General features: G+C 42.1%; 1 protein-coding gene across 1 annotated transcript; it reads left to right on the plus strand.

Moving 5' to 3' along the window:
* Nucleotides 1–5757: 5757 nt before the first annotated feature.
* LOC139170724 (vomeronasal type-2 receptor 26-like) lies at nt 5758–23209 on the plus strand. Its single transcript, XM_070758213.1, has 6 exons — nt 5758–5984; nt 6406–6688; nt 13850–14641; nt 19522–19734; nt 21156–21282; nt 22299–23209. Exons 1-6 carry the CDS (start codon nt 5758–5760, stop codon nt 23207–23209), a joined length of 2553 nt encoding a protein of 850 aa, XP_070614314.1.
* Nucleotides 23210–25129: the final 1920 nt, after the last annotated feature.

A 25129-nucleotide genomic window follows, 5' to 3' on the forward strand; every position in this document is an offset into this window, starting at 1 on the left:
AGAATTTTTGTAGCTCACTTTCCTTTTAGCTCAATAAATCTTGCTAAAGAGAATTCTGTGAAAGTCATTCAGAGGAATTTGCTGTTCAGAAACAGCTAATGAATGTGACACCTTATAGAATATAATTTGGGCAGACCTTAAAGAGATTTTAAAATGAATATAAAGCTAACTTGTACTTCCTGTTGTAAGCTGCCCAGAGTCCTTCCAGAGTTGGGCAGCAACAAAAAATTAATTAAATAAATTCACAGTGCTAAGGGTGCTGATAAGAGAACAGTTGTGAGAACTTAACTTGGTGTTATTTGAGTTTATCTTTTATTTTGTATTTTGGCATTTTTACTTGGAGCTTCTTTGAACACTTTGATGTAAGATTTGATTTCTCTGCAAGAGAAAAATGATCAGCAATTCCTAAATTCATATATCTAAATAGAAAAAATAATTAAAGTTTAAAAAGAGCAAACAAAACAATACTCCAAGCGTAATCAACCCTTCTCAAACTCCGATTTCTTTAATCTGAGTAGAACTTTGAACTGAACCCTTTTCTTTTTGATTTTTTTGTATCCCCTTTTAATCCCCTTTTCAGTTTTATTCTTTCTATTCTTCCTTCTAGGAAGGAAGGTCTTTGTTAGAAAAATAAAGGGGTTATTGTATCGAATTTTAGACACTTGATAACGTAGTTATGATGGTGGCAATGTCCCAGGGTTATGTGAACATCTTTTGGATCTTCTGACAAGCAACTGCAGGGATTCACTTAAAGACTGTGGCAAGAAAGGTGGTAAAGTGAGGCAGAACTCACTTAATAACTGTCTTACTCAGGAGATAGAAAAGTTGGCCTCTATTGGGGTCAGAACAGAAGTCGAGGATTATCTGTCTGACCAGTGCACTCTTAGAAGCAGATCAGGAGTCCATTTTGAAGCTCCACAGAAAACATCTAGGGGAGAAAGCAGGTTGTCCTCCACTTACAACAGTTCATTTACTGACTGTTCAAAATTGCAACGGCCCTGAAAAAAGTGACGTATGCCCCCTTTTCACACTTATACCTTCGCAGCAGCCCCACGATCATGTGATCAAAACTATTCATCTTTAGGAAAAAGGAAACAGGATGTAGACCATATTTAGGCAAGGAATTCTGTGTACCTCTGTGATAGATTGAAACCCACCATGCTAGATTAGCTAGCATAGGATTGGGACATCTTGTAATAGTACATTAACCCACTCTTTAACTTCTGTACAGTGTCTCTTCTTTGTGAAGAGTACCATGCTTTGCAAATTGTTTTTGGTATCCCCAGAGAGAATAAACATTTCTGTTCTCTTTGTTCAAACGTCTCGTGTGAACTTTTTAATAAAATTTCAGTGCACACTGCCTTAAAGGGAAGGTCTCTCCCTCCTGAGGAGCCCAGATGAGGGAGACCCTGCAATGCCCCCACTGCCATCCATCCAACTGAGCCACTTTCCAGGGATTTTGGGCAGCGCCTCTATTAGGTGATTCAGATTCCCCAAGGATGCTGGAGGTTGCCATGGAGAGCTCCAGCCAATGAGCTGAGGAGGAGCCTCTGACATCATAAGCAAAGGCTCTGACTGGCCTGAACCAGAGATTTGAAAAATAACCCCCAACTGGCTGCCTTCACCTGGGGGTGTGGGTTATCCATGGATGAGCCAGTTCTGAAGGGACTTTGAGCCCCAACATTTCTTCAGTCAGAGCAGCTCCCTCTGAAGGGGGAACGTCGGTTGCCTGGAGAAGCTGGGGAGCCCCAGATTATGTCCCTTCTCTGGAGATGGAGTCCAGATTAAAATCCTTCCTCTCCTTTTCTCTCTCTCTTTCTCTCTCTTGCTTTCTTTTTCTCTCTCTCATTCTCTTTCTCTCTTGCTTGCTTTCTCTCTCTCTCATTCTCTTTCTCTCTCTTGTTTTCTTTCTCTCTCTCTCTCTTGCTCTCTCTTTCTCTCTCTCTTGCTTGCTTTCTCTCTCTTTCACTCTTTCTCTCTCTTGTTTTCTTTCTCTCTTTCCCTCTCTTGCTCTCTCTCTCTTGCTTTCTTTCTCTCTCTTTCTCCCCCCTCTTGCTCTCTCTCTGTCTTTTTCTCACTTTCTCTCTCCCTCTCTCTTTTTATCTCACTCTCTGTCTGTTGCTTCTATCTAGCTTTCTCTCTCTTGTTCTCTCTTTCTCTCTTCCTTTCTTCTCTCTCTCTCTCCATTGGTGGCAGGCACCTGCGCTGCCTCTCTCACCTGCTTCTGAGGCGGTGCTGACCCAGAGGAAGAAGAGCGAGCTCAGTTGCTCCATTGGTGACATCGGGGTGAATTCTCCCATTGACAGCCTGCCATGTGCCTGGGGGGGGGGAGGGGAAGAGTCTCTTCCAGCAACTGCAACTGGGAGGCTCGGCGGAGGAAGCGGCCACTGCCCCTTCCCCTTCTCCCACCACCTGTGTCAGGGAGTGATTTGATTTGATTTGATTTATTGGATTTGTATGCCGCCCCTCTCTGGAGACTCGGGGCAGCTAACAACAATAACAAAACAGTATACAAAATAATCCAATACTAAAAAAGATTAAAAACCCATTAATATAAAAAACCAAACATACATACAGTCATACCATGCATAAAATTGTAAATGCCTAGGGGGAAAGAATATCTCAATTCCCCCATGCCTGATGGCAGAGGTGGGTTTTAAGTAGCTTATGAAAGGCAAGGATGGTGGGGGCAATTCTAATCTCTGGGGGGGAGTTGGTTCCAGAGGACCGGGGCCGCCACAGAGAAGGCTCTTCCCCTGGGTCCCGCCAAGCAGCATTGTTTAGTTGACAGGACCCGGAGAAGACCCACTCTGTGGGACCTAACTGGTCGCTGGGATTCGTGCAGCAGAAGGCGGTCCCTGAGATAATCTGGTCCGGTGCCATGAAGGGCTTTATAAGTCATAACCAACACTTTGAATTGTGACTGGCAACCAATGCAGACTGCGGAGTGTTGGTGTTGAAGTAACATGGGCATATTTGGGAAAGCCCATGATTGCTCTCGCAGCTGCATTCTGCATGATCTGAAGTTTCCGAACACTTTTCAAAGGTAGCCCCATGTAGAGAGCATTACAGTAGTCGAGCCTTGAGGTGATGAGGGCATGAGTGACTGTGAGCAGTGACTCCCGGTACAAATAGGGTCGCAACTGGTGCACCAGGTGAACCTGGGCGAATGCCCCCCTCGCCACAGCTGAAAGATGTTTCTCTAATGTGAGCTGTGGGTCGAGGAGGACGCCCAAGTTGAGGGGGTCAATGATTCTGCCCCCAGGGTAATGGACAGAAAGATGGAATTGTCCTTGGGAGGCAAGACCCACAGCCACTCTGTCTTGTCTGGGTTGAGTTTGAGTTTGTTGACACCCATCCAGGCCCCAACAGCCCCCAGGCACCGGCACATCACTTCCACTGCTTCGTTGACTGGACATGGGGTGGAGATGTATAACTGGGTATCATCGGCATATTGATGATACCTCACCCCATGCCCTTGGATGATCTCACCCAGCAGTTTCATGTAGATATTAAATAGCAGGAGGGAGAGGACCAACCCCTGAGGCACCCCACAAGGGAGGGACCTAGAGGTCGACCTCTGACCCCCCACTAACACCAACTGCGACCGACCGGAGAAATAGGAGGAGAACCACTGGAGAACAGTGCCTCCCACTCCCAACCCCTCCAGCCGGCGCAGAAGGATACCATGGTCGATGGTATTGAAACCTGCTGAGAGGTCAAAAAGCACCAGGACAGAGGACAAGCCCCTGTCCAGGTTCCGCCAGAGATCACCCATCAACGCGACCAAAGCAGATACCGTGCTGTAACGGGCCTGAATCCAGACTGCTGAGGACCTAGATAATTGGCTTCTTCCAAGGACCACTGGAGTTGAAGTGCCACCACCTTCTCAACAACCTTCCCCATAAAGGGAAGGTTGGAGACTGGACGGTAGTTATTGAGCACGGCTGGGTCCAGGGAAGGCTTCTTGAGGAGGGGGCGCACAAGTGCCTCCTTATAAGGAGCCGGAAAGGACCCCTTCCCCAAGGAGGCGTTGACAATCTCCTGGAACCAGCTCCGTGTCACCTCTCGACTGGCCGAAAGCAACCAAGAGGGACACGTATCCAGTAGACAGGTGGCGGAACTCACAGCTCCAATGGCCTTGTCCACTTCATCAGGTGTCACCAAGTCAAACTCCTCCCAGACAGATGGACAAAGACGTTTAGCCCCAGTCACCTCGACTGACTCGTTGTCAGTCAACTCTGTTTTACAATTGGAGTCGTGGTCCACTCGGATCCGAGCGATTTTATCAGCGAAAAATGCGTTAAAATCCTCAGCACTGCTCTGCAAGGGCTCCCCAACTCCCCCCTGGTTAAGAAGGGAGTAGGTTACCCTAAACAGAGCGGCCAGGTGGGATTCCGCTGATGCAATCAAGGTGGCATGATACGCACATCTTGCCGCCTTGAGCGCCACTTTGTAAGTCTTAATATGAGCTCTTACAAGTGTTCGATCAGATTCGGACTTACTCTTTCTCCATCACTTCTCTAGACGTCTCTTCTGGCGTTTCAACTCCCGGAGCTCCTCGTTGAACCATGGAGCTCTACGGGGTCTAGTGCCGCGGAGAGGTCGCAACGGCACAATTCGTGACAGGGAAAGTGCGTCCGGGGGGGCAGGGGCGATGGCCATGGCTCCCTTTCCTTCTCCCACTACTTATGTCTATCGCTGGTGCCTCCTGCCAAGCCAGCGGCCGTCACCGTGGGTTTCTCGGGTGGGAGCTGCCACTTCCCTCTGGACAGCCCAGCCAGGCAGCTGTAGAAAGTGCAGAGATTATTGCCGCCGCCTGTGCCTTCACTCAGGGAGCCACTGTGGTCGAGCTAAGCAAGAGGAAAAGGCACGGCGACCACGGTAGAGGCAGTGAAAAGGACAGCTAAAACTACCCAATTTTTTCTAACTTCTGTCTCTCTCTCTCTCTGTGTGTGTGTGTGTGTGTGTGTGTGTGTGTGTGTGTGTGTGTGTGCTGTATGAGAGAGAGGGGGATAACTTATATCTGTGTTTGTCTATGTGTGTGTCTGAAAGAGAGAAAGATTTTTTTAACTCTGCAAAGTTCTGGTAACTAGTTTTTCAATAAAGTTGACTTTGTTCAACAGACTGGCTGAACTATTGCATCAGCCCTTTTCTGTGGTGCCTTTGAGCTTTAACTTTCAAAATAAATAGATTTTAGCTTTAACCCAGGAGGCATCTATTTCAGATCTGTGAGATGCTCTGGCATTAACTGGCCCCCTGGGACTTTGTCTTTATCAAACAAATCTCATATTTATTTGTTTCTTCAGCCACATTGCCTGTGTATTCCCTCCAGGGTCAGTTTCAAACATGGAGCTCCCAAACCTCTCAATTTTAGATGACTGATTTAATTCCATCTCTGCCCCTGTCATTATATGCCATATGGGGATTATTTGCCTTTCATTTCTCTGCCAAGAGTTTTCCAAAGTTGAATTATCAAAGGATCTCTCCTGAGAAGGAGAATTATAATAAAAGTTTCAGCTCTGCTCTTTGGCTGAATCCTCCTGGGGAGACTGGGCAGAGAAATATGGAGTTTGAGGACAGGCAGAATCTGTGCTTTTGCACATAGGTCTCTCTCCTTTCCACATGAAGCTGAATGTTTCTCTGTGTTTGAATCAGGAAAGCAACTGGATCATATTCCACCTTGTTAGAGTTCTTTGATTCTTCTAATTCTTCTTTAGGAACAGGAAGGAGATTGATTGAGTCAACCCATAAATTATGGACCTCCTGCTTCTGGTTCTGATGCTGCTTTTGTCCCATCCAGTCTCTGGGAAGCGGAGAATGAAATGTCCACTGAGTTTGGAGCACCAGAATGGAAATAAACCACAGAGCTTTTACAGCCCAGGAGACCATCTCCTTGGAATAGTCCTCACTGGAAATGAAATATCGCATGTAAAGTTGCTTTTCAAAGTGCCTCCTTCTCTTCAGTTTGTTTTCCATGATTCGTAAGTCATTCAGGGTGATGGAGTTGCACTCTGTCCATTCTAACGTTCTCCTCCTTTTCTGTTTTTTTTCCCATTTATTCCTATATTAGAAGATATATCTAATTTCCTGAATTATTTTGATTTCCATGGCTTCTCTCTATTGTATGATTTTGTGAAAGAGACTGGGATCTGAAAAAAAACTGAAAGGGTTGCAGATTATTTTCCTCTCTTTGTTCAATCTTTAATTTATCATTTACATAATGAATTTTATTTAAAGTAGTGGACAGTTGTAGTTCCCATTTCTCAGCCAATTTCCATATTTGTGTAACTGATCATTGCTTTTGCATCAATGTTGTTTTAAGACTCAGTAGGCTTGAGCAGAATTCTATATTAAAAGCATTTTGGTTGTTATTGATTATAATAACACTTTTTTTTATAATAGGGATGTTTATGGTTTTTCACATGGCTTACGATTAATTTTCAACATTCAAATGGCCAATAAGAATTCCCAGTTCCTGAACAACCTCACACTTGGCTATAATATCCATGACAACTATTTCAGTACTTTCCACACTTCAGATGCCTTGCTGGATATTCTCTCCACTGGAGAAGGCAATGTCCCCAACTACAGCCAGAAGGACAACCTTCTAACTCTTTTTGATGTAGCTGACAGGGAAATCTCCATCCAGGCATCATCATTAGGAGACACCTACAATGTCCCACAGGTTTGTATGTGTTCTTTTCCATCTGGAAAAAGTAAGTGATGGGTGGTGGTGGGTGAGCAATAGATGTAATCATATCTTCTCCATGGAATTCAAGAGTTATTTTTCTCCATATTAGCAAAAATGTCAATGTTTTACTCCATTATGTTCATGTTGAGATTAATCATAAAAGGCCTGAAATGCAAGCAATATATTTCATGGAGAAGACATTCTACCAACTATTTAACTGATCAAAAAATATCCCTGATTGTTGGTGCCTCTACTGGCATCTTCATTTTCACCTGCCCTATCTACTCAGATTGAAGTTGACAATAGTAGCATTTTATCTATCTAAAATGTGGAATAAAAAGGACTCCAGCAATTATAGACTGGCAGATATTGTAGCTAAAATTTATGCCATGCCCCTCTTAATTAAACTTAAGAAAAATGCATTCCTTGTAGAAGAACCAGAATGTTTTAGCTAGAGTTAAATAGAGTTATATAGATATTCTAAGAAATAATGCATGTTAATAATCATATATTGGCTCAAATTTGTCTTGAAATATCTAATCTATATCAGTGAGGTGAAACAAGATTTGCTGTCTTTTTACATGGTAGTGCAGCGTTTGACTCAATAAATAGAGAAATACGATGGGGAACATTGGATTATCCTCAAAACGGAGCTCAGACTGTTGGCCCAGATCTAAGCCCTTGTTTGAGAGGGAGGTTCGGGCTCAATGGGAAACATGAGAAGAAAGATCTATGCTTACCAAGGGGGAAGAGAAAGAAACATACTTGAACCTTTGTTATTCAGTATAGCTATGAATAATTTACTGGAATAATGCAGGACAAAAAGCAGATCATAAATAAATTTTACTTATTTATTCATTCATTCATTTTATTTTATTTATTTATTGGCAACAATTACTAAATTAACTTGGATTTCAGAAGGACTTTGACAAATAAACCTATTTCTCAGTAAGCTAAAGATATGTGGGATAGAGAGCATCGTGCCCAGGTGGAATCAGCCTGAGATCCTCAAAGGAACTAAGTCTGCATAGAGGGGAAACAAGTAGTGGAAGACCCCAAGGTTCTATTTTAGGCCCAGTACCCTTCAACATCTTCATGAATGATTTGGGTGAGGGGAGAAATGGTGACATCATCAAATTTGAAGACAACACTAAAGTTGCAGAAATAGCCAATACCCCAGAAGATAGGCTGAAGAGATACAGATGAATCTAGATAGACTTGAACCCTGGGCCTACCTAACAAATTGTAATTTAATGTAGAGAAATGTAAGGTTTTGCACTTAGGCTAGAAAAGTGCATAGAAATGTACACTTACAGATTAGATAAAACCTGCCTCATTTGCAGTAACTATGAGAAGCATCTTGGAGTTCCAGTGAACAAACTATTAAAAATTGACCAACAATGTGTGAGAACGGCCAAAAGAGCCAAAAATGTTTGCATTAACAGATGAATAAAATCAAGATCATGTGAAGTATTAGTACCGCTTTATAATGCCATGGCAAGACCACACTTGGAATACTGCATCCAATTTTGATCACCATATTATAAAAAAGATATAGAGACTAAGATAATTAAGGGACTGGGGACTAAAACATATGAAGAACAGTTGCAGGAATTGGATATGTCTAATTTAATGAAAAGGATTAGGGGTGACATAATAACAATGTACAATATTTCAGGGGCTGCCACAATGAAAAGGGGGGATCAACCTATTTTCCAAAAACCAGAAACAATGGATTGAAACTAATCAAGAGAAACAATCTAGAACTAAGAAGACCTTTCCTGACACTTAGAATAATTAATCAGTGGAATAATTTGTCTGCAGAAGTTGTGGGCGCTCCAACACTGGAGATTTTTAAAAAGACACTAGACAGCTACTTATCTGGAATAGTATAGTATATGCTTGAGCAGAGGGTTAGACTAGAAGATTTGCAAGGTCCCTTCCAAATCTTCTTTTATTGATGAGCATCTGTTAGTTAAATTTATTCCTAAATATTTAATTCTCTTTGTATTTGTGAATCCTAATTTGATTTCTAATCCCTCATTTTGCTTATTAGACATATTTTTAGTCATGAATTTTGTTTTTTGTTTATTAACTTTTAGGCCTGACGCCTCTCCATATTCTTCTATTTTTCCTATTAAATATTGTCTTATCTCTAACGGTTCTCCTAAGAAAAAATATTATTATTATTATTATTATTATTATTATTATTATTATTATTTATTAGATTTGTATGCCGCCCCTTTCCGTAGACTAAATCATCCGCGAAAGCCTGTAATTTGTACTCTTCCTTTTAAACTTTTGTTCCTTTAATATTGCTGTCTTTGCGAATCTCATTTAACAGAGTTTCAAGAACTAATATGAAGAGCAAAGGAGATAGCAGGCATCCTTGTCCAACTCCTTTATTTATTTGAAATGTTTTAGTCGCTTCATTGTTAACAATTACTTTGGCTTTCTGGGTGGTATATATGTTTTCTATTAATTGTTCAAATTTTGGGCCAAATCTCATTTGTTGTTTTAATTTTTTCATATATTGCCAATTTACATTGTCAAAGGCTTTCTGCGCTTCCAAAAAAAATCAATGCTGTTTGTTTCTCAGGATGTGCTTCATAATATTAAATTATGTCCAGTACGTATTGTATTGTATTATTCCTAATTTGTCTCATTGGTAGAAAATCATTCTGATTGATATGTATAATTTTGTTTAATATTTTTTTAAAATATTTCCGCTAATATTGAGGTGAAAATTTTGTAATCTGTGTTTAGGAGGGCAATTGGCCTATAATCGCTAACTTGATTTGTGTTGGCACCTTCTTTCGGTATCATGGTGATATATGTCTCTTTCCATGTTTAGGGTATTCTAGCTTTCAATAATGTTTCATTATAAATTTCTAATTGTTCTAGGGACTCTCCAAAATACATATAATATTCTCCCGGGTATCCCTCCGGGCCTGGCGATTTGTTATTTTTTTGTTTTTTAACAGCATTTTGAAGCTCTATTGCAGTAATCTCCCTATTTAACATTTCCCTATTTTCTTCTTTTATTTCCATCACATTGTTTTGTAGCAAGTATCTATCTATTTTGGTTAGATCGATTTCTTCCTGTGTATATATAATATCTCATAATATCCTAAAATAATTTCTTTTAATTTTTGTTCATTATGTTGTAATTTCCCTTCTGCATCGATTAATTGATGTATCATTCTATTTTCCTTTTCCTTTTTAATTTTATATGCCAGCCATCTGCCTGGTTTATTTGCATTGTCAAAGAACGTTTGTCTAGCGAGTTTAATATTCTGGCTATACTCTTGTTGATCTAATAAGTTTAGTTCGTGTTTGTAGCCCATTAGAGATTCATATACTTCCCTTTTTTCTGGTGATTCTTGGTATTGTCTTTCTAATATTAAAAAGCCAAACAGAACCTCAGTCTTTAGGGAAAATCTCATATTTTGAGCATGTCCATAAGTATCTTCTTTCATTAGAGTCCTATCTCCTCCTCTTAAAATTAAGGGGGGAAATATAAAAGAGAGAGATATCAAGGACATAGTCCTGGTCCAAAACTGCCCAGTTTCTTACTCGACCTGTCTGTTGGTTCATTTCTCTGTCGAACCCAGTTTGCCTCAACTTGCTCACATGCTTGGGTGCTGGGTGTTAGCATCAGCACCCTTTTGTCCTCCCTCGCCAATTCAGAGGTTAGGTGATGGGCATTGGTATCAAAGCCTCTTGCCTGCCTTGGCATCGAGTGATACCAGACATTGGCATCGGTCCCTCTCACTGGCCTCTGCGTCACAAGGTGTCGGGCGTTGGGGATCGGCGTTGGCCTCTCTCACTGGCCTCCCCATCATGTGGTGGGCATCGGACATTGGTGTCAGCTTCTCTCACTGACCCCACATCGTATGATGTCAGATGTTGGCATCGAGCTCTTCTGCCAGCGTCCACATCATGTGGTGTTGAGCATTGGCATCGGCCTCTCTCACTGGCCTCTGCGTCTTATGGGGCTTGATGCTGGCATCAGGCTCTCTCACCAGCCTTCATGTCGTGTGGCGTTAGGGTGTTAGTACCGATCCCTCTCACTGGCCTCAGCATTGTTAGATGTTGATATCAGCCTCTCACACCGGCCTCAGCACCCATCTCACCAAAGTCAGTGCCAACTTGCTTGCTCACTCACTAACTCACTCATTCACCTGCTAGCTTGCACAGTTTATATTACAGCTGCTTGTTGGTTTTCCTATCAAATTCAGCTTGTTTAATCACTTTGTTCCACCGCTCATTTAGCCAACGCTCGCTTGCTTTCTTTTCAGATTGTAGGTGGTCACGGGTGGACACTCAATACAGTGGTACCTCATCTTACGAACGCCTCTTCTAACGAACTTTTCAAGATACAAACCCGGTGTTTAAGATTTTTTTGCCTCTTCTTCCGAACTATTTTCACCTTATGAACCCAAGCAGCTGCTGCTGGGATGAAGGGGTTTCTTTTTTTCCCTTTATTGAAGAAAGAAAAGGGAGGGGCTGCTTGGAGTAGGAAAGATTTTGCAGAGAACAACGTGCTTGCAAAGGCACTGAAACGGCGCCTTTTGAAGAAAGAAAAGGGAGGGGCTGCTTGGAGTAGGAAAGATTTTGCAGAGAACAAAGTGCTTGCAAAGGTACTGAAAGGGTGTCTTTTTAAGAAAGAAAAGGGAGGGGCAGCTTGGAGGAAAGATTTTGCAGAGAACAATGTGCTTGCAAAGGCACTGAAACAGTGTCTTTTGAAGAAAGAAAAGGGAGGGGCGCCCCCCTTGCCTTTCTTCCTTCCCACTCACCCTTTAGCCTAGCCTTGCTTCTTCCACCCGCCCCCTTTAGCTGCCCTCTGTTCACCTCCCTTCTAAAGTTTGGGATTTTCCTGAAGGATTTGCACGCATTATTTGCTTTTACATTATTCCTATGGGAAACATTGTTTCATCTTACGAACTTTTCACCTTACGAACCTCCTCCTGGAACCAATTAAGTTTGTATGATGAGGTACCACTGTATTCCCAATGACAATCCCCAAAAGGTCTTCAAAAAGGGTCTTCGATAGTCAGAGGTTCTGATAATTAGTTTAGTAGCTCACTAGCAATATTTAGTAGCTCACTAGCACTATTGAAAGCCTCAATAGATGGTAAAAACCATAGTTCCGGTGGAGAGCATTCTTCTCCTCCTTCTCCTCCATCACCAGCTGGAACAGGAACATCAACCTGATATTTGGGGCTTCAGAGAGAAATCACTAGCAGAATCAAACCAATCACAGCCTCTGAGGAGTATCTTGGGGTGGGTAAAAGGACTCCAGCTGCTGCCCTCACGGTTGTATTGGGAATTTATACAATTTCTGCTTTCTATAAATCAGAAAATATGGGTATTGCCATTAAATTTAATCTATGGAGACTGACAGACCCCAAAAACAGACTTAAGTTCAAAATCTTGTGTAAGGATTACCTCTGTCTAACTTAGGAAAGCAAGAGTCAAAGGGATCTTTTATTAAGCAAATATAAAAGCATTCTATTCAAAGCAAAGTCTGAATACCCTTAGGCAAAGCAAGTACTGTAGAGTTAAAGCCTCAGTACCCCCTCCCCATTAGCCAGATACAGAACTTAGCCAATACAGAAGTGCGAAAAGGATTACTTTAATCAACTGCTCTGGGAACCAGATAATCAGATCTTTCCAAATTACCATAAAGCCAGACAAGGGCCAAAGGATGGAAGCTGACCAAGGAGAGATTTAACCTGGAAATAAGTAGGAACTTTTTCTGATGGTGAGAGCGATCAAGCAGTGGAAAGACTTGCCAGCAGAGGTTGTGAATACTCCAATACATGAGACTTTCAAGAGGAGATTGAACTGCCATTTGTCTGGGGTGATGTAGGCCCTCCTGCTCGAGCAGGGGATTGGACTAGATATCTACAAGGCCCCTTCCAATTCTAATAAATGAATTAAATGAATATGTTTCCCTTAGTCTCTTCTGTTTCTCATTCCAGTGAGATATTCTATATCCCACCCTCCATAACCCATCTCCCACAATGAAGAGATCTCAAAATGCTTGGCACCAGGATATATGCTGTAAACTTATGTTGGTACAGGCAATAAATCAAACCCAACCTCCCCCTTCTCTCGACTGAATGGCAGGTTCACTCTTTTGGGATTATGACATTTTGCATTATACAACTGACCAGTCATATTAGGAACTGAGGCCTGCCTGTTTCTTGTATAATTGGAGAAGAAGCTAAAAAGATTCAGCCAGAAAAAAAATCTAGGATGTAAAAACAGAAAAAAGATGCACCAATTCTCAAAAACAGAAAACCCTTTATTGAAATATTTCAATGAGTTAATCTAATCAGCATTTCAATAAGTTAATCTAATTGTGGTAAATTTATTTATTTATTTATTTATTTACTTACTTACTTACTTACTTACTTACTTACTTACTTACTTACTTACTTACTTACTTACTTACTTATTTATTTATTTATTAGATTTGTATGCTGCCCCTTTCCGTAGACTCGGGGCAGCTCACAACACAATAAAACAGTTCATGACAAATCTAATAATTTACAATTTAAAATATTTTTAAAAACCATTATTTAAGCAAACATACATACAGGCATACCATGCATAAATTGAATTGAATAGGCCCGGGGGAGATATCTCAGTTCCCCCATGCCTGACGACAAAGGTGGGTTTTAAGGAGTTTACCAAAGGCAAGGAGGGTAGGGGCAGTTCTAATCTCTGGGGGGGAGCTGATTCCAGAGAGTCGGGGCCACCACAGAGAAGGCTCTTCCCCTGGGGCCCGCCAACCGACTTTGTTTAGTTGACGGGACCCGGAGAAGGCCCACTCTGTGGGACCTAATCGGTCGCTGGGATTCGTGCGGCAGAAGGCGGTCTTGGAGATATTCTGGTCCGATGCCATGAAGGGCTTTAAATTGTAGAGGCAATACAGTAATATTGCTTATATTGTTTATAGTTTTAAAATTTGGTTATTATTTTTCATTTTTATTATACAATCTTGCTAATATTCTCTTTAATATTTCAAACAATGTCTAATTACAACTTATTCTAATACATTTACAAGGACAAGTTGGATTTATTAAAATCTAATATTTTGATCTGACCCCAAATATAACACAGCATTCTTCATTGCTTTTTCAGATCAATCATGGAATTGCTTCAGAGGCTCTGAGTGATAAAAGCAAATTCCCCTTTTTCCACCAGATGAGTCCCAAAGAAGGGATCCAGTACCCAGCCATTATCCAACTGCTTCTCCATTTCAGATGGACCTTGATTGGCCTCTTTGCTTCAGACACAGAGAAGGGAGAGAGTTTCATGAGGACTTTCCCTCCTATGCTTGTCAGGAATGGAATTTGTGTTGTTATATCACGACTATTCTCAAAAACTGAACATATAACCTTCCTCAGGGATGCTCTCTCTAAGTGGAGACAAGTCAATGTCTTTGTTCACTTCATTGAATATGATTCCCTTTGGGACAGAATTTTTCCTTTCCATTTAACACTTCTGCGCTTTCCAGCACCCATTGAAGGGAAAGTCTGGATCCTCACAAGTTTTGTAGGGTATGCAATAAAGAAGCACAGACTTCTGAAATACATCCACAGTATTTTGAACTTTCATTATATGCTCAAAACGGGGCCCAAAGATGATGCCTTTGAATCCAATTTCTATGTGGAAGATAAGTTTCAAGATTATTATTTTCACTGTTCTGTTTCACAGAACATCTTTTCTGTCAAAAGCCGCAGAAGATGCACCCAGAAAGCCCCACTGCAGACCCAGGGGAAATGGAGAAGAATAAAGTTTGGAAATGAGTATCTCTATTACAGCATCATAAAGACTCTGGCCCAGGCCTTGAATGCTGCATATTCCTCCAGATTGAGGAGAAGGAAGGAGGGAGAAAAGAGGTTGGGGCCTCCAAGGCTGCAATCGTGGCAGGTAGGGAGTCCCAATATGGATCCATTATTATTTATTTATTTATTTATTTATTATTTATTTATTTATTTATCAGATTTATATGCTGCCCCTCTCCGTAGACTCAGGGCGGCTAACAACAATAATAAGACAATGTAAACAAATCTAATATTTAAGTTAATTTAAAAACCCCAATTTAAGAAATCAATCATACATACAGACATACCATGCATACATTTTATAAGCCTAGGGGGAAGGGAAAGTCTCAATTCCCCCATGCCTGACGTCAGAGGTGAGTTTTAAGGAGCTTACGAAAGGCAAGGAGGGTGCGGGCAACTCTGATATCTGGGGGGAGTTGGTTCCAAAGGGTTGGGCCCCCACAGAGAAGGCTCTTCCCGATTAATGTTAGATCCTTTGGAGAAGGAATCCAGAGGAGAAGAGGGAACCATCTCAACAGATGTGGCCAATTTAATTATTCAGGGAATAATGGTCCCAAAGACTAGATACCATGGCATTTTGATAGTAAATACAGTGGTACCTCTACTTAAGAACTTAATTTGTTCTGTGACCAGATTCTTAAGGAGAAAAGTTCTTAAGTAGAAGCAATTTTTCTCATAGGAATCAATGTAAAAGCAAATAATGCAAACCCATTAGGAAAGAAATAAAAGCTGGGAATTTGGGTGGGAGGAGGAAGAAGAGGAGAAGGAGAGTCACTGCCGAAGGAAGAAGGTGAGGTGAGGGGAATAAAAAAAATCCAAAACTTTAAGGCTTAAAAAAAAAAAGAGGGTCTCTGAGGCTTCGAGGAGGAGCACACACCTCCAATACACCCGGCGCAAGGCTGCCTCCCATGCACTGTGCCAGAGAGAGAAATCCAGGTAGGGGAAAGGGGGAAACCTCCCGCTCCTTTGACCAAAAGGTGGCGGCTGCTGCTGCTGCTTCCTGCTGCCTCTTCCTACCCATGCTCCCCTCTCCTCTCACTTGCTCACTTTGTAGCAGGCACTTTTCCTTTGCTGTGGTGACTCCTTGGTTTGGCTGAAGCCGAGTTGATCCAGCTGAGCTGAAGCACCCTTTTTTGCCTTTCCACACCAAGACGCTCCGGGAGGCAACTTCACGCCGGTGTACAGGAGGCAGCATGAGGAGTCACCAGAGCGAAGTGGTTTATTCCCTCTCCAAGCGCCCAGGGAAAGGAAAGAGCTCCCTTCGCTCTGGGCTGCCCAGTGTGAAGGGAGTGTTTCTTTTCTCTGGGTCCTGGCAGAGGTTTATTCCCTCTCCAAGCGCCCAGGGAAAGGAAAGAGCTCCCTTCGCTCTGGGCTGCCCAGTGTGAAGGGGGTGTTTCTTTTCTCTGGGTCCTGGCAGAGGTTTATTCCCTCTCCAAGTGCCCAGAGAAAGGAAAATGCTTTGTTCGCTCTGCCAAAGCCTCCCGAAGCACCACTGAAATGCTCTTCTGGCAACCGTGAAAAGCCCGAGATGGCCGGGATTAAAGGGGGAATGGCAGGAAACTGGCCGGGCCTTTGTGCCGCTCTCAAATTTCCTGGGAAATTTTTCTGGGTTCGGGTTCTTAAGTAGAAAATGGTTCTTAAGAAGAGGCCAAAAATCTTGAACACCCAGTTCTTATCTAGAAAAGTTCTTAAGTAGAGGCGTTCTTAGGTAGAGGTACCACTGTACTGCTAATTTGAAAATGCTATATTCTGGTAAAAATAAAATCCTGTATGTATAGGTTTGTGATTAGCATTGTGGAATTTTACCTTTATAAATTTGAAGGAGACCCTGAGATAATCTATCCAAACCCCCCTTCTATACAAGAATCCCAGTTAAAGCTTCTCTGATTTATTTATTTATTATTTATTTATTATTTAGATTTGTATGCCACCCCTCTCCGCAGACTCGGGGTGGCTCACAGATGGCTGCTCAGTCTTAGCATTCAGATAATCCATGAAGAAGAAACTGAACTTTTCTGCTTTACTGGTCAGATCTAAAACAGCTCCTCCTTTTATGATATTTTTCTCTCATTCAGCTAAAATCTCCTCTCTTGTAACCAAATTCATTTTTCCATGTCTGACACTCTGGAATAATAGGGAGCAGATCTTATGCTTGTCTGTAATGTATATCAGTTATTGGAAGAGGTCTGTATCTTCCCTTCCTCAATCAAGATATTGTGTCAGTTTGAAAGGGGGCTCTCAGATTCCCCCATATTTTCAGCTCTTCTCCTTCTTGTCTTTCCTCAAGGCTAAGAGCAGCTCCTTTGATCTCCGTATTTTTCAGAGTATAAGATGCACCACCACCCTGAGAAGAGGGTGAAAATTTGGGTCCATCTTATACACTGAATGTGGCCCCAACCAGCCCAAGCCCCCACCCTTTGGCCTCTACCTCCCAGCAATTTGTCTCCTTGCAGCAAACAGTAAACAGCCTGTTTCAGTTTCAGCTTCAGCACGGCCTGATTAACACAAGCATCTGCCCAACCATCAACTGTTTCAGGCTTAGAGATTGCCATTGTGCCTCATTTTCCATCCATCCCGATCTCTACTGCCTGGAAAATGGAGCGCGCACAGGCAGCAATAGACTATGGCAATCTTTGCAGCATGAAACAGCTGATGAGACCGATCCAAATGACAATTAACTGCTTGTGCTAATTAGGCTGTGCTGAAGCTGAAACGGGCTGCTTACTGCAAGGAGGCAAATTTCTTGGAGGCAGAGTTTTTTTCTTGTTTTCCTCTCTAAAAAAGGTAATTGTATCTGATAATCCGGAGTATCTTATACTCTGAAAAATACTGTATTTGTCCTTCCCTGAAGTTGATGTAGATTCTTTGCAAATTCTCCAAGCTTGTTGCTTGCAAGGGGACCTGGTCCTTGAGTTGGGGTCTCCACAAGCCAGAATGTTCACTTCCTGAGATTCTTTTTTTAAAAAAAAATTATTGATTTTCCAAAAAGGTAAAAAGGAATATTTCTCATATATTTTTTTAACAGGCCATAATCCGTGTCTATTTCATTTCAAGCTTACCATTTGTTACACTATATGTTCTATTAAATTGTATACATTCAAATACATTTATAATAAGTGAAACATAGAAGAAAACAAAATAACAATAAGCATGAATATCTTTAATTATATCTAATAAAAGGGAAAAGAAAAAAGTAATTGGTATTCATAAATACTTGTTTCATCTATCACTATTGCTAAATTTTTATTTCTATATACACTGATACCCTGTATTGTTACATTTTGTTTTTTTTTGGGGGGGGGGGGGGATCCATTCATGCCACTTATGCCATGTCTCTTTAGTTTCTTTATTCCCTTAATTGCGTTCATCATTTCGTCCATTACTATGCATCTATATATTTCATCGATGCTAAGATTTTTGGATGGGGTCTGTTTTTTTTTCCCCACATCTGTGCAAGTGAGATTCTGACTGCGGTGATTTTTACGTGTCATAAGAGAAAGTGTTTGCTTAGAGTGTTGTTTTTTCCAGATTCCTAAAAGCATATTTTCTGGAGTAAACTCTATCTCCTCCTTTATAATGTCTGTAAGCCACCCATGAGTAGTTTTCCATACACATTGGATTTTCACATATGAAAAAAGGTGCTGGTCTCATTTTTACATTTCCAACAAGTGTCATTTAATTTCGGGTAACATTTTGCATGTCTTGATGGGGGTATGTACCACCTGTAAAATAATTTGTAATAATTTTCTTTATATGCTGCTGATAATGTGATTTTGCAAATGGTGTTCCAGGATTTCTCCCAATCTGCTAAGTGTATGTTGTGTTGAACATTTTTGGCTCATGCCTTTGACTATGTCTTCTGTTGTACATACTCCTGGTCAGTTGGAGGATGATGAAGAACTTGAGGACTCTGATACAGATAGTGTTTATGAATTAGTGGTGGGCCCGGGGTTACAGGTAGTAGAACAGGTGGGAGGCCAGCCACATGATGTTGCTATGAGTCCAGAATCTAGCGAGGAAGAATCAGACATTCGCTGGGTCGATCCTAAATTCAGAAGGGTCCAAAAAGTAAAGAACAAGTGTTTGGAAGAAGATTTTAGAATGGATTAAATACTGGAGTGATGTATTTGGTACGTCAGGGGGTCAGTGGGGAAGAAGGGTGGAGTTTCAATGTTGCAGAACAAAAATGGAAAGTGTTCCCAATCAGCTTCCAAGCAAGCAAACTCATTCTGTTATTTCCTAGTCATTTCTGCTGTTTTTGAATCATGCTGTGAGTACATAAATCTTGGTGAACGGAGGAGGCTGGGAGGAATGCAAAAGGAATGTAATTAGGAGAGACAACGGGAGAACAAGAAATGTCCTATTATGAAGTGTATTTTGAATATGGAAGGAAGAGAATAAAGATGGAGTTTCTTTGTTTATGAAATACTGCATTTAGTAAAAGTTATTTGTAATAGCTAAAACCAGAACAGTGTTGAAATTCCACAACTTTGAATTAATTAAGAAATTCAACCAGCCAGTTCAGGATGGCCAATTTAGCTAATGACATTTGGTTAATGTCCTATTACAATCAAGTAGAATTAGCACATCTGGCAGTGTTTTCCATCAGGATGACCGGGGAGAAGATTAGCTTGACACCTTTCTTCTTGATAAACTCATGCTTTCTGGCAATCTACCTGTTGCTTTCAAAGAGTTTATGAATCATCTTTTTCTCTCTATTAATTTCATTTCTCATCTGCTCTAGAATGTTTCCCTATAATTGACCAATTGTGTCAATTATATTTTCTTTGTATTTTGTCAGTGTATGATTGACAATTTTTTCTCAAATCTTTTCATTCATTTTTGAAGATAATGGCAGTGTTATTTAACCATATTTGGAGATTAGACAATTGTAGAAGAAAAATTCAATGTGGGATAAGAAATAATGTTTTCTGAATTTCAAATTCATGGATGTTTCCATTCTAGTTTCATCCCTTTCTGGAGAAGAATGAATTTTGGAATATTTCTGACTGGAAACTGTACTTGGACCAAAATGGAGAGATAAAAGCAGATCTGATCATTTACAGCTTCTTGATTCTTCCCAAGGAGGATGCCAAGGAAGAGTTTCTGGCATATTTTGAAAGACAGAGACTTTCTATCAACCAAGATGCTCTTTCACAGCTAAAGTTGCTTAATAAGGTGGGAGAAATTTTGCTGTCTTTTCTGTGTTTTCCAAAGTCTGAGGTCCCATTTCAAGTGGGGAAAGCCTAGAGTCTCCCAGGTGGTTGGGATTCCATGCCAGTTGGTGTCATCTAATGGAAATTCTACAATAAACAGGACCTAAGTGGAGTAGCATTGCCATGTTTTATGGAAATCTTTTAAGATCTTACTGGTAGAGGTTTCTTTCTTCATCATAGTTTTATTCTACATTTTAAAAAAGACCCTGAATGAAATAAAAGTATAGTGATCCCTCGATTTTCGCGGGTTCAAACTTCGCGAAACAGTTATACCACAGTTTTTCAAAAAATATTAATTAAAAAATACTCCACGTTTTTTTTCTATACCACGGTTTTTCCCAACCGATGATGTCATACGTCATCACCAAGAGTCACTTCTCTCTCTCTTTCTATCTCTTTCCTGTCATTCTCTGCTTCAATCATTTTCTCATTTCTCTTTTTTCTCCCCTTTTTTCTATCATTTCTCTCTCTCTCTCTACCTTCCACTCTCCCCCCTCTTGCTCTCTCTCTCTCTCTCTCTCACTCTCTCCTTTCTATCTCGCTCTGTCTGTTGCTCTCTCTCTGTGAGAACGCCTGCCCTGCCTCTCCTGCATCCCCCTCACTGACAGCTGGGACGAAAGCGCTCTCAGCTAAGGGACTGCGAGAGGGGCAGGGCGGGCATTCTCAAAGCGCTAAGAGCAGCTAGCAGCCGAATGAGGAGGACGAGAAGCCGTAGCCGTCATCGCTGCTGCAGGAGGACCCATGCCCCAAGAAAGCTGGTGAGAGGGGCAGATCAGGCGGGTGGGGGGTAGCGGTGAGGGGGCCAGAGGCACTGGGGGAGCTGGGGGGGCTGACATTCAAAACAATCTTTGCCGCAATCTGCACTTTTGTCAATCCCCGCCCCCAACTTCAAGCCCGCCTCCTTGCGCGGCCTTGCATAAGGGCACGCGGGGGTAGTTTTTGGCTGTCCATAGCCAAAAATGGTGTTTTTTACTTCCACATCTCTACTTCGCAGGAATTCGACAATTGCAGGCAGTCTGGGAACGCAACCCCCGCGAAAATTGAGGGATCACTGTATCCTAAATCTTTTATAGTAAACTTTATTCTAAGTTTTAATATGAATATATCATCATACTTAAATATTTTTCTGCAATGCCATCCCTTCAGACTTTATTAAATAGAAAAGTACTTTATTGTAATGTTATATTCTAAAAGCAAAAAAGGAGTCAAATGAAGAAACTGCCAGTTGTTATACTGCCTACATCTGTTTAGAAGGAGTCAGAGTTTTCAAATTTACCTCAATTAAGACCAGAGGCTACTTGTCTCCATCCATTTTTACTTCCATCTTCTATGGATGGAAAGTCCTAATATCTTTCCTTTGGCATTCCTTCTTTTTCTGCTCAGTCTCTACCTCAGTCCAAATGTGTGGAAAGTTGTCATCCTGGATTTGTCAAGAGGGCTCGAGAAGGAGAGCCAGTTTGCTGCTACGATTGCGTTCCTTGTCCGGAGGGGACCTTCTCCACTCAGGAAGGTGGGTGACTGAGGAAAATGGGAGACTTTGTGGAACTGGATCCATTCAGAACATTTTCATGAAAGTGGAAGTTTAAAAAGCAGATTGAAGCAAATAACCTCCACAATTTCTTATTTAAAAGGAAATAAATCAAAAAGACTTTGAAGGAGGCCTAGGAAGAGGTGGGAGGAGGATGTGGCAGACTGAGCAAGCTTTACTAACAGCAGAGAAAATACCTCTTCCATTTTTTAGTTTGGATAAGTGCTGCTAAGTTTACCTTTCTAGGAACATCTGAGATCTTTGAAACTTGATTAATACTTTTAGGTCCATCTTCTGAAAGAGCTTGCAATTTACTGTGTATTGGCCTCCCCTTGAGGATCACTGAGAAGGTCCATAATGTGGTGCTTTGGATAACTATGGGAAAAACTCATTACACAGATATTCTGACAGTCAGATAGATCAATCAATGAATAAAAATAGGGCTGGAAGTGACCTTGGAGGCCTTCTAGTCTGCCCCCACTCACCCCTGCTCAAACAGGAGAACCTATACTATTTCAGTCAAGTGACTATCCACCTGCAATTTTGAAGAACCCAAAACCTTTGGACGCAAGCTCTTCCACTGGTTAATTATTCTCACTGATAGAAAGTTTCTCATTAATTCCAGGTTGTTTCCAGATGTTAGAAGATACTCTAGGTATCCTTCAAATCCGTTATTTTAACTGCCATGGGGAAGGACTCAGGATGTTTGCTTAAAAAGATTATATGATTTATTATTAACCTCTAATAATGTAGGTTCCTATGAAGATTATACACATTGCACCAGAAATTAACATCTTATGACTTCCCTCAACTTCATTTACCTAGCTACATTTTTAAAAATATCCTTCTTATGTACGTTTTAATGAAATTGTTTAGAAATACTTCTTGGAAAATGGCCATTTTCCAAGAACTTTGTACACCTTCTATTGTACAAAGAAGTTATTTCTTGTAAGATGAAAGGACAGAATATGAAAGAAAATTGCTTTTTGCTTTCTCAGATACAGAAAAATGCACCAAGTGTCCAGATGATAAATATCCAAATGTGGACAGAGTCCGATGTATCCCCAAAGTTATAACTTTCCTGTCTTATGAGGAAAATCTGAGCATTATCCTGGTCTCTTTTGTGCTATTCATGTTCCTAAGCACAAGCCTTGTTTTAATCATTTTCATTAAATTCCAAGAAACTCCCATTGTCAAAGCCAACAACCGGGACCTCTCCTACATCCTCCTGGTCTCCCTCCTGCTTTGCTTTTTGTCTCCTTCTCTCTTCATTGGTCAACCAAGGAAAGCCACCTGCCTTCTCCGACAAACAGTTTTCAGCCTCATCTTCTCAGTTGCCATTTCTTCTCTCTTGGCCAAAACCATCACAGTGGTGCTGGCCTTTCTTGCCACAAAACCAGGAAACCGAGTGAAGAGATGGCTGGGGAAGAGCTTGGCCAACTCCATCATCCTTTCTTCTTCCACTGTCCAAATTGTCATCTGCTCCATCTGGCTGGGGGTTTCTCCCCCCTTCCCTGACTCTGACCTCCACTCCCAGCCTGGAGAGATCACCCTGCAATGCAACGAAGGGGCTGTTGTCATGTTCTACATCACCCTCAGCTACATGGGCTTCCTGGCTGCCATCTGCTTCACGGTAGCTTTCCTGGCCAGGAATCTGCCTGGGGCCTTCAACGAAGCCAAACTGATCACCTTCAGCATGCTGGTCTTCTGCAGTGTCTGGGTGACCTTTGTGCCCACCTACCTGAGCACCAAAGGGAAATACATGGTGGCTGTTCAGGTTTTCTCCATCCTGGCCTCCAGTGCTGGTCTGCTGGGCTGCATCTTCATCCCCAAGTGCTACATTATCCTTCTGAGGCCAGACCTGAACACAAAAGAGTATCTCACAGCCAGAACAAATGTAAAAACATGAAGCATAATCCTTTAGAATATTTAAAGAATTTCAAAATTTCCTCTTATTTGAAAGAAAGCAGTAATTATTCCCACTTAAATAGTATGCAGGAGTCAAAGAATAATATATGTATATGTTTTGAAATGGGAATGGTTGAATGACTGGAATTATTGTATTTTGCTATCCATCCCAATAAATCTAGCTTAAGAGAACTCTGTGAAAGTCATTCAGAGGAATTGAATATTCAGCAACTCCCAAGTACCAGACAGTTTATAGAAAATAATCTGAGCAATTATTCCTACTGACAGTGTCTAAAAGTATACATGTGAGTGACAGAGGCAGTATTCAGCCATTTGAACAGTTTACATGAACCATTGGTGGAAATTTGACCAAGGTCACTGAACAGGTAGGAATGGATGGATGGCCACACCACCAGACTGGTCCCCAGGTGGCCACTCATTCGCCCTGCCTCAGCAATGCTGGTGGCTTCGGGAGATCCTCCTCCTGTCCCCACCAGGCTATCATCTCCTGAAGCCATCAGGACAGGGAGGGGGTGAGGCCTGGTGTGGAGGGCCCAAGAAGCTGTGGCAAGCTGGAGGTGGTGGACTTGGGTCACTGCAAGCACCCCATGTGCTTCCGGTGCTCAGTGTGGATGCAAGAACTCTGCAGCATCTGCTACTATGCTGTCTGCTGAGAGGAGCTGGCCTAGGTGAGCATGGCCAGCTGGGGAGGAGTGTCGGGGAGCAGGGCCACCTGGATCATTGAGCCTCGGGGCCGCTGCCAAGGAGGCGACTGGGGCATAGAACCTCTTCCTCCTCCTCTGGGAGCAGTCAATCTAGGAGGCCTCTGGCCTGGTGGCCTCAGGAGCAGAGGGCATCCTGGAAGACCTTCCTGCACTTGCTGGTGGTGCTTCATGTGGCTGCACAGCTTGCTGGGCCCCTCCCCCTCCCCTCTGGACCAGCATCTCCCAAAGCCACCAGCATTGCATGCAGCCTCTGTGCTGAGTCTGAGATGGGCAGTAGCAGCCCTCTCCCATCTTTCTCCCACTGGGAGGGGGGAAAGGAGGGAGGATTCTCTATTTTTGGCATAGGAACCAAACCCAAAAGAAACTGGTGGGGAGAAAAAAGGGGTTGGGGATAGGAATGGGGGAAGGGCAATTTTCTTGTCATTTTAACTCCATAGCAACATCCTTCCCAGCTACTACTTTCTATGTTCAGTTGGCAGCACTTCTTTTTAAAGGTTAATAATAATAATAATAATAATAATAATAATAATAATAATAATAATTTATTGGATTTGTATGCTGCCCCTGTCCATAGTCCCCTTCTTCCTGGGAGAGAGTAGAGCAAGGGCAGGGAGATTAAAAGAAGACTTTGCCCAAGGTGGTGTTTCTCCACAATTTCACTTCCCTCCATCACACCACACAATATTGGACACTCAGCCATTTCACACTCTAGGAATCCCCAATTCTGGTATACCAAATTAATCTGAGAAAATATTCTCAATTTTCACACTCCCATCCAGGGGTGGGCTGCTGCCTTGACCAGGGGGGAGACACATGCAGTGGGGTAGTGAAAATGGAGCTCCACCCCAGAGCACTCAATTTACACTGAAAGATGTTGAAAGAAAATTCAGGGCGTCCTGCATATGCCACACCCACAGTATGGTAGTAAACATTTTTGTAGCCCTTCACTGCTCCCAGCCAATAAGAATTAAGGTGGGACTGGAACTCTCCTGGTGTTTGGCTCAGTGCCCCAGGAGGTTTTCATGCATAAAGCAGGCAGGACTAGAACTCAAGTCCCCTGATGATTGGTTACAAGTCGCCCATTTGGCTGTCATTTGATGGTGGCTGTCATGTCCCTAGCAACAGCAGGGGGCGATATTCGGCAGGAAAAGAGTACGATCCTGATTGGTAAGCAGGGCAGTATAAATAACCTGCCA

Source organism: Erythrolamprus reginae, chromosome 8 (assembly GCF_031021105.1).
Source record: "Erythrolamprus reginae isolate rEryReg1 chromosome 8, rEryReg1.hap1, whole genome shotgun sequence".
Classification (NCBI taxonomy): Eukaryota; Metazoa; Chordata; class Lepidosauria; order Squamata; family Dipsadidae; genus Erythrolamprus; species Erythrolamprus reginae.

Excerpts from the sequence above, each read along its gene's own strand:
- LOC139170724 (XM_070758213.1), top strand. The coding sequence starts at position 5,758 with ATGGACCTCCTGCTTCTGGTTCTGATGCTGCTTTTGTCCCATCCAGTC. Across the intron at positions 6,689-13,849 it reads ACACCTACAATGTCCCACAG|ATCAATCATGGAATTGCTTC; the intron begins GTTTGTATGTGT and ends TTGCTTTTTCAG. Across the intron at positions 19,735-21,155 it reads AGCTAAAGTTGCTTAATAAG|TCTCTACCTCAGTCCAAATG; the intron begins GTGGGAGAAATT and ends TTTTCTGCTCAG.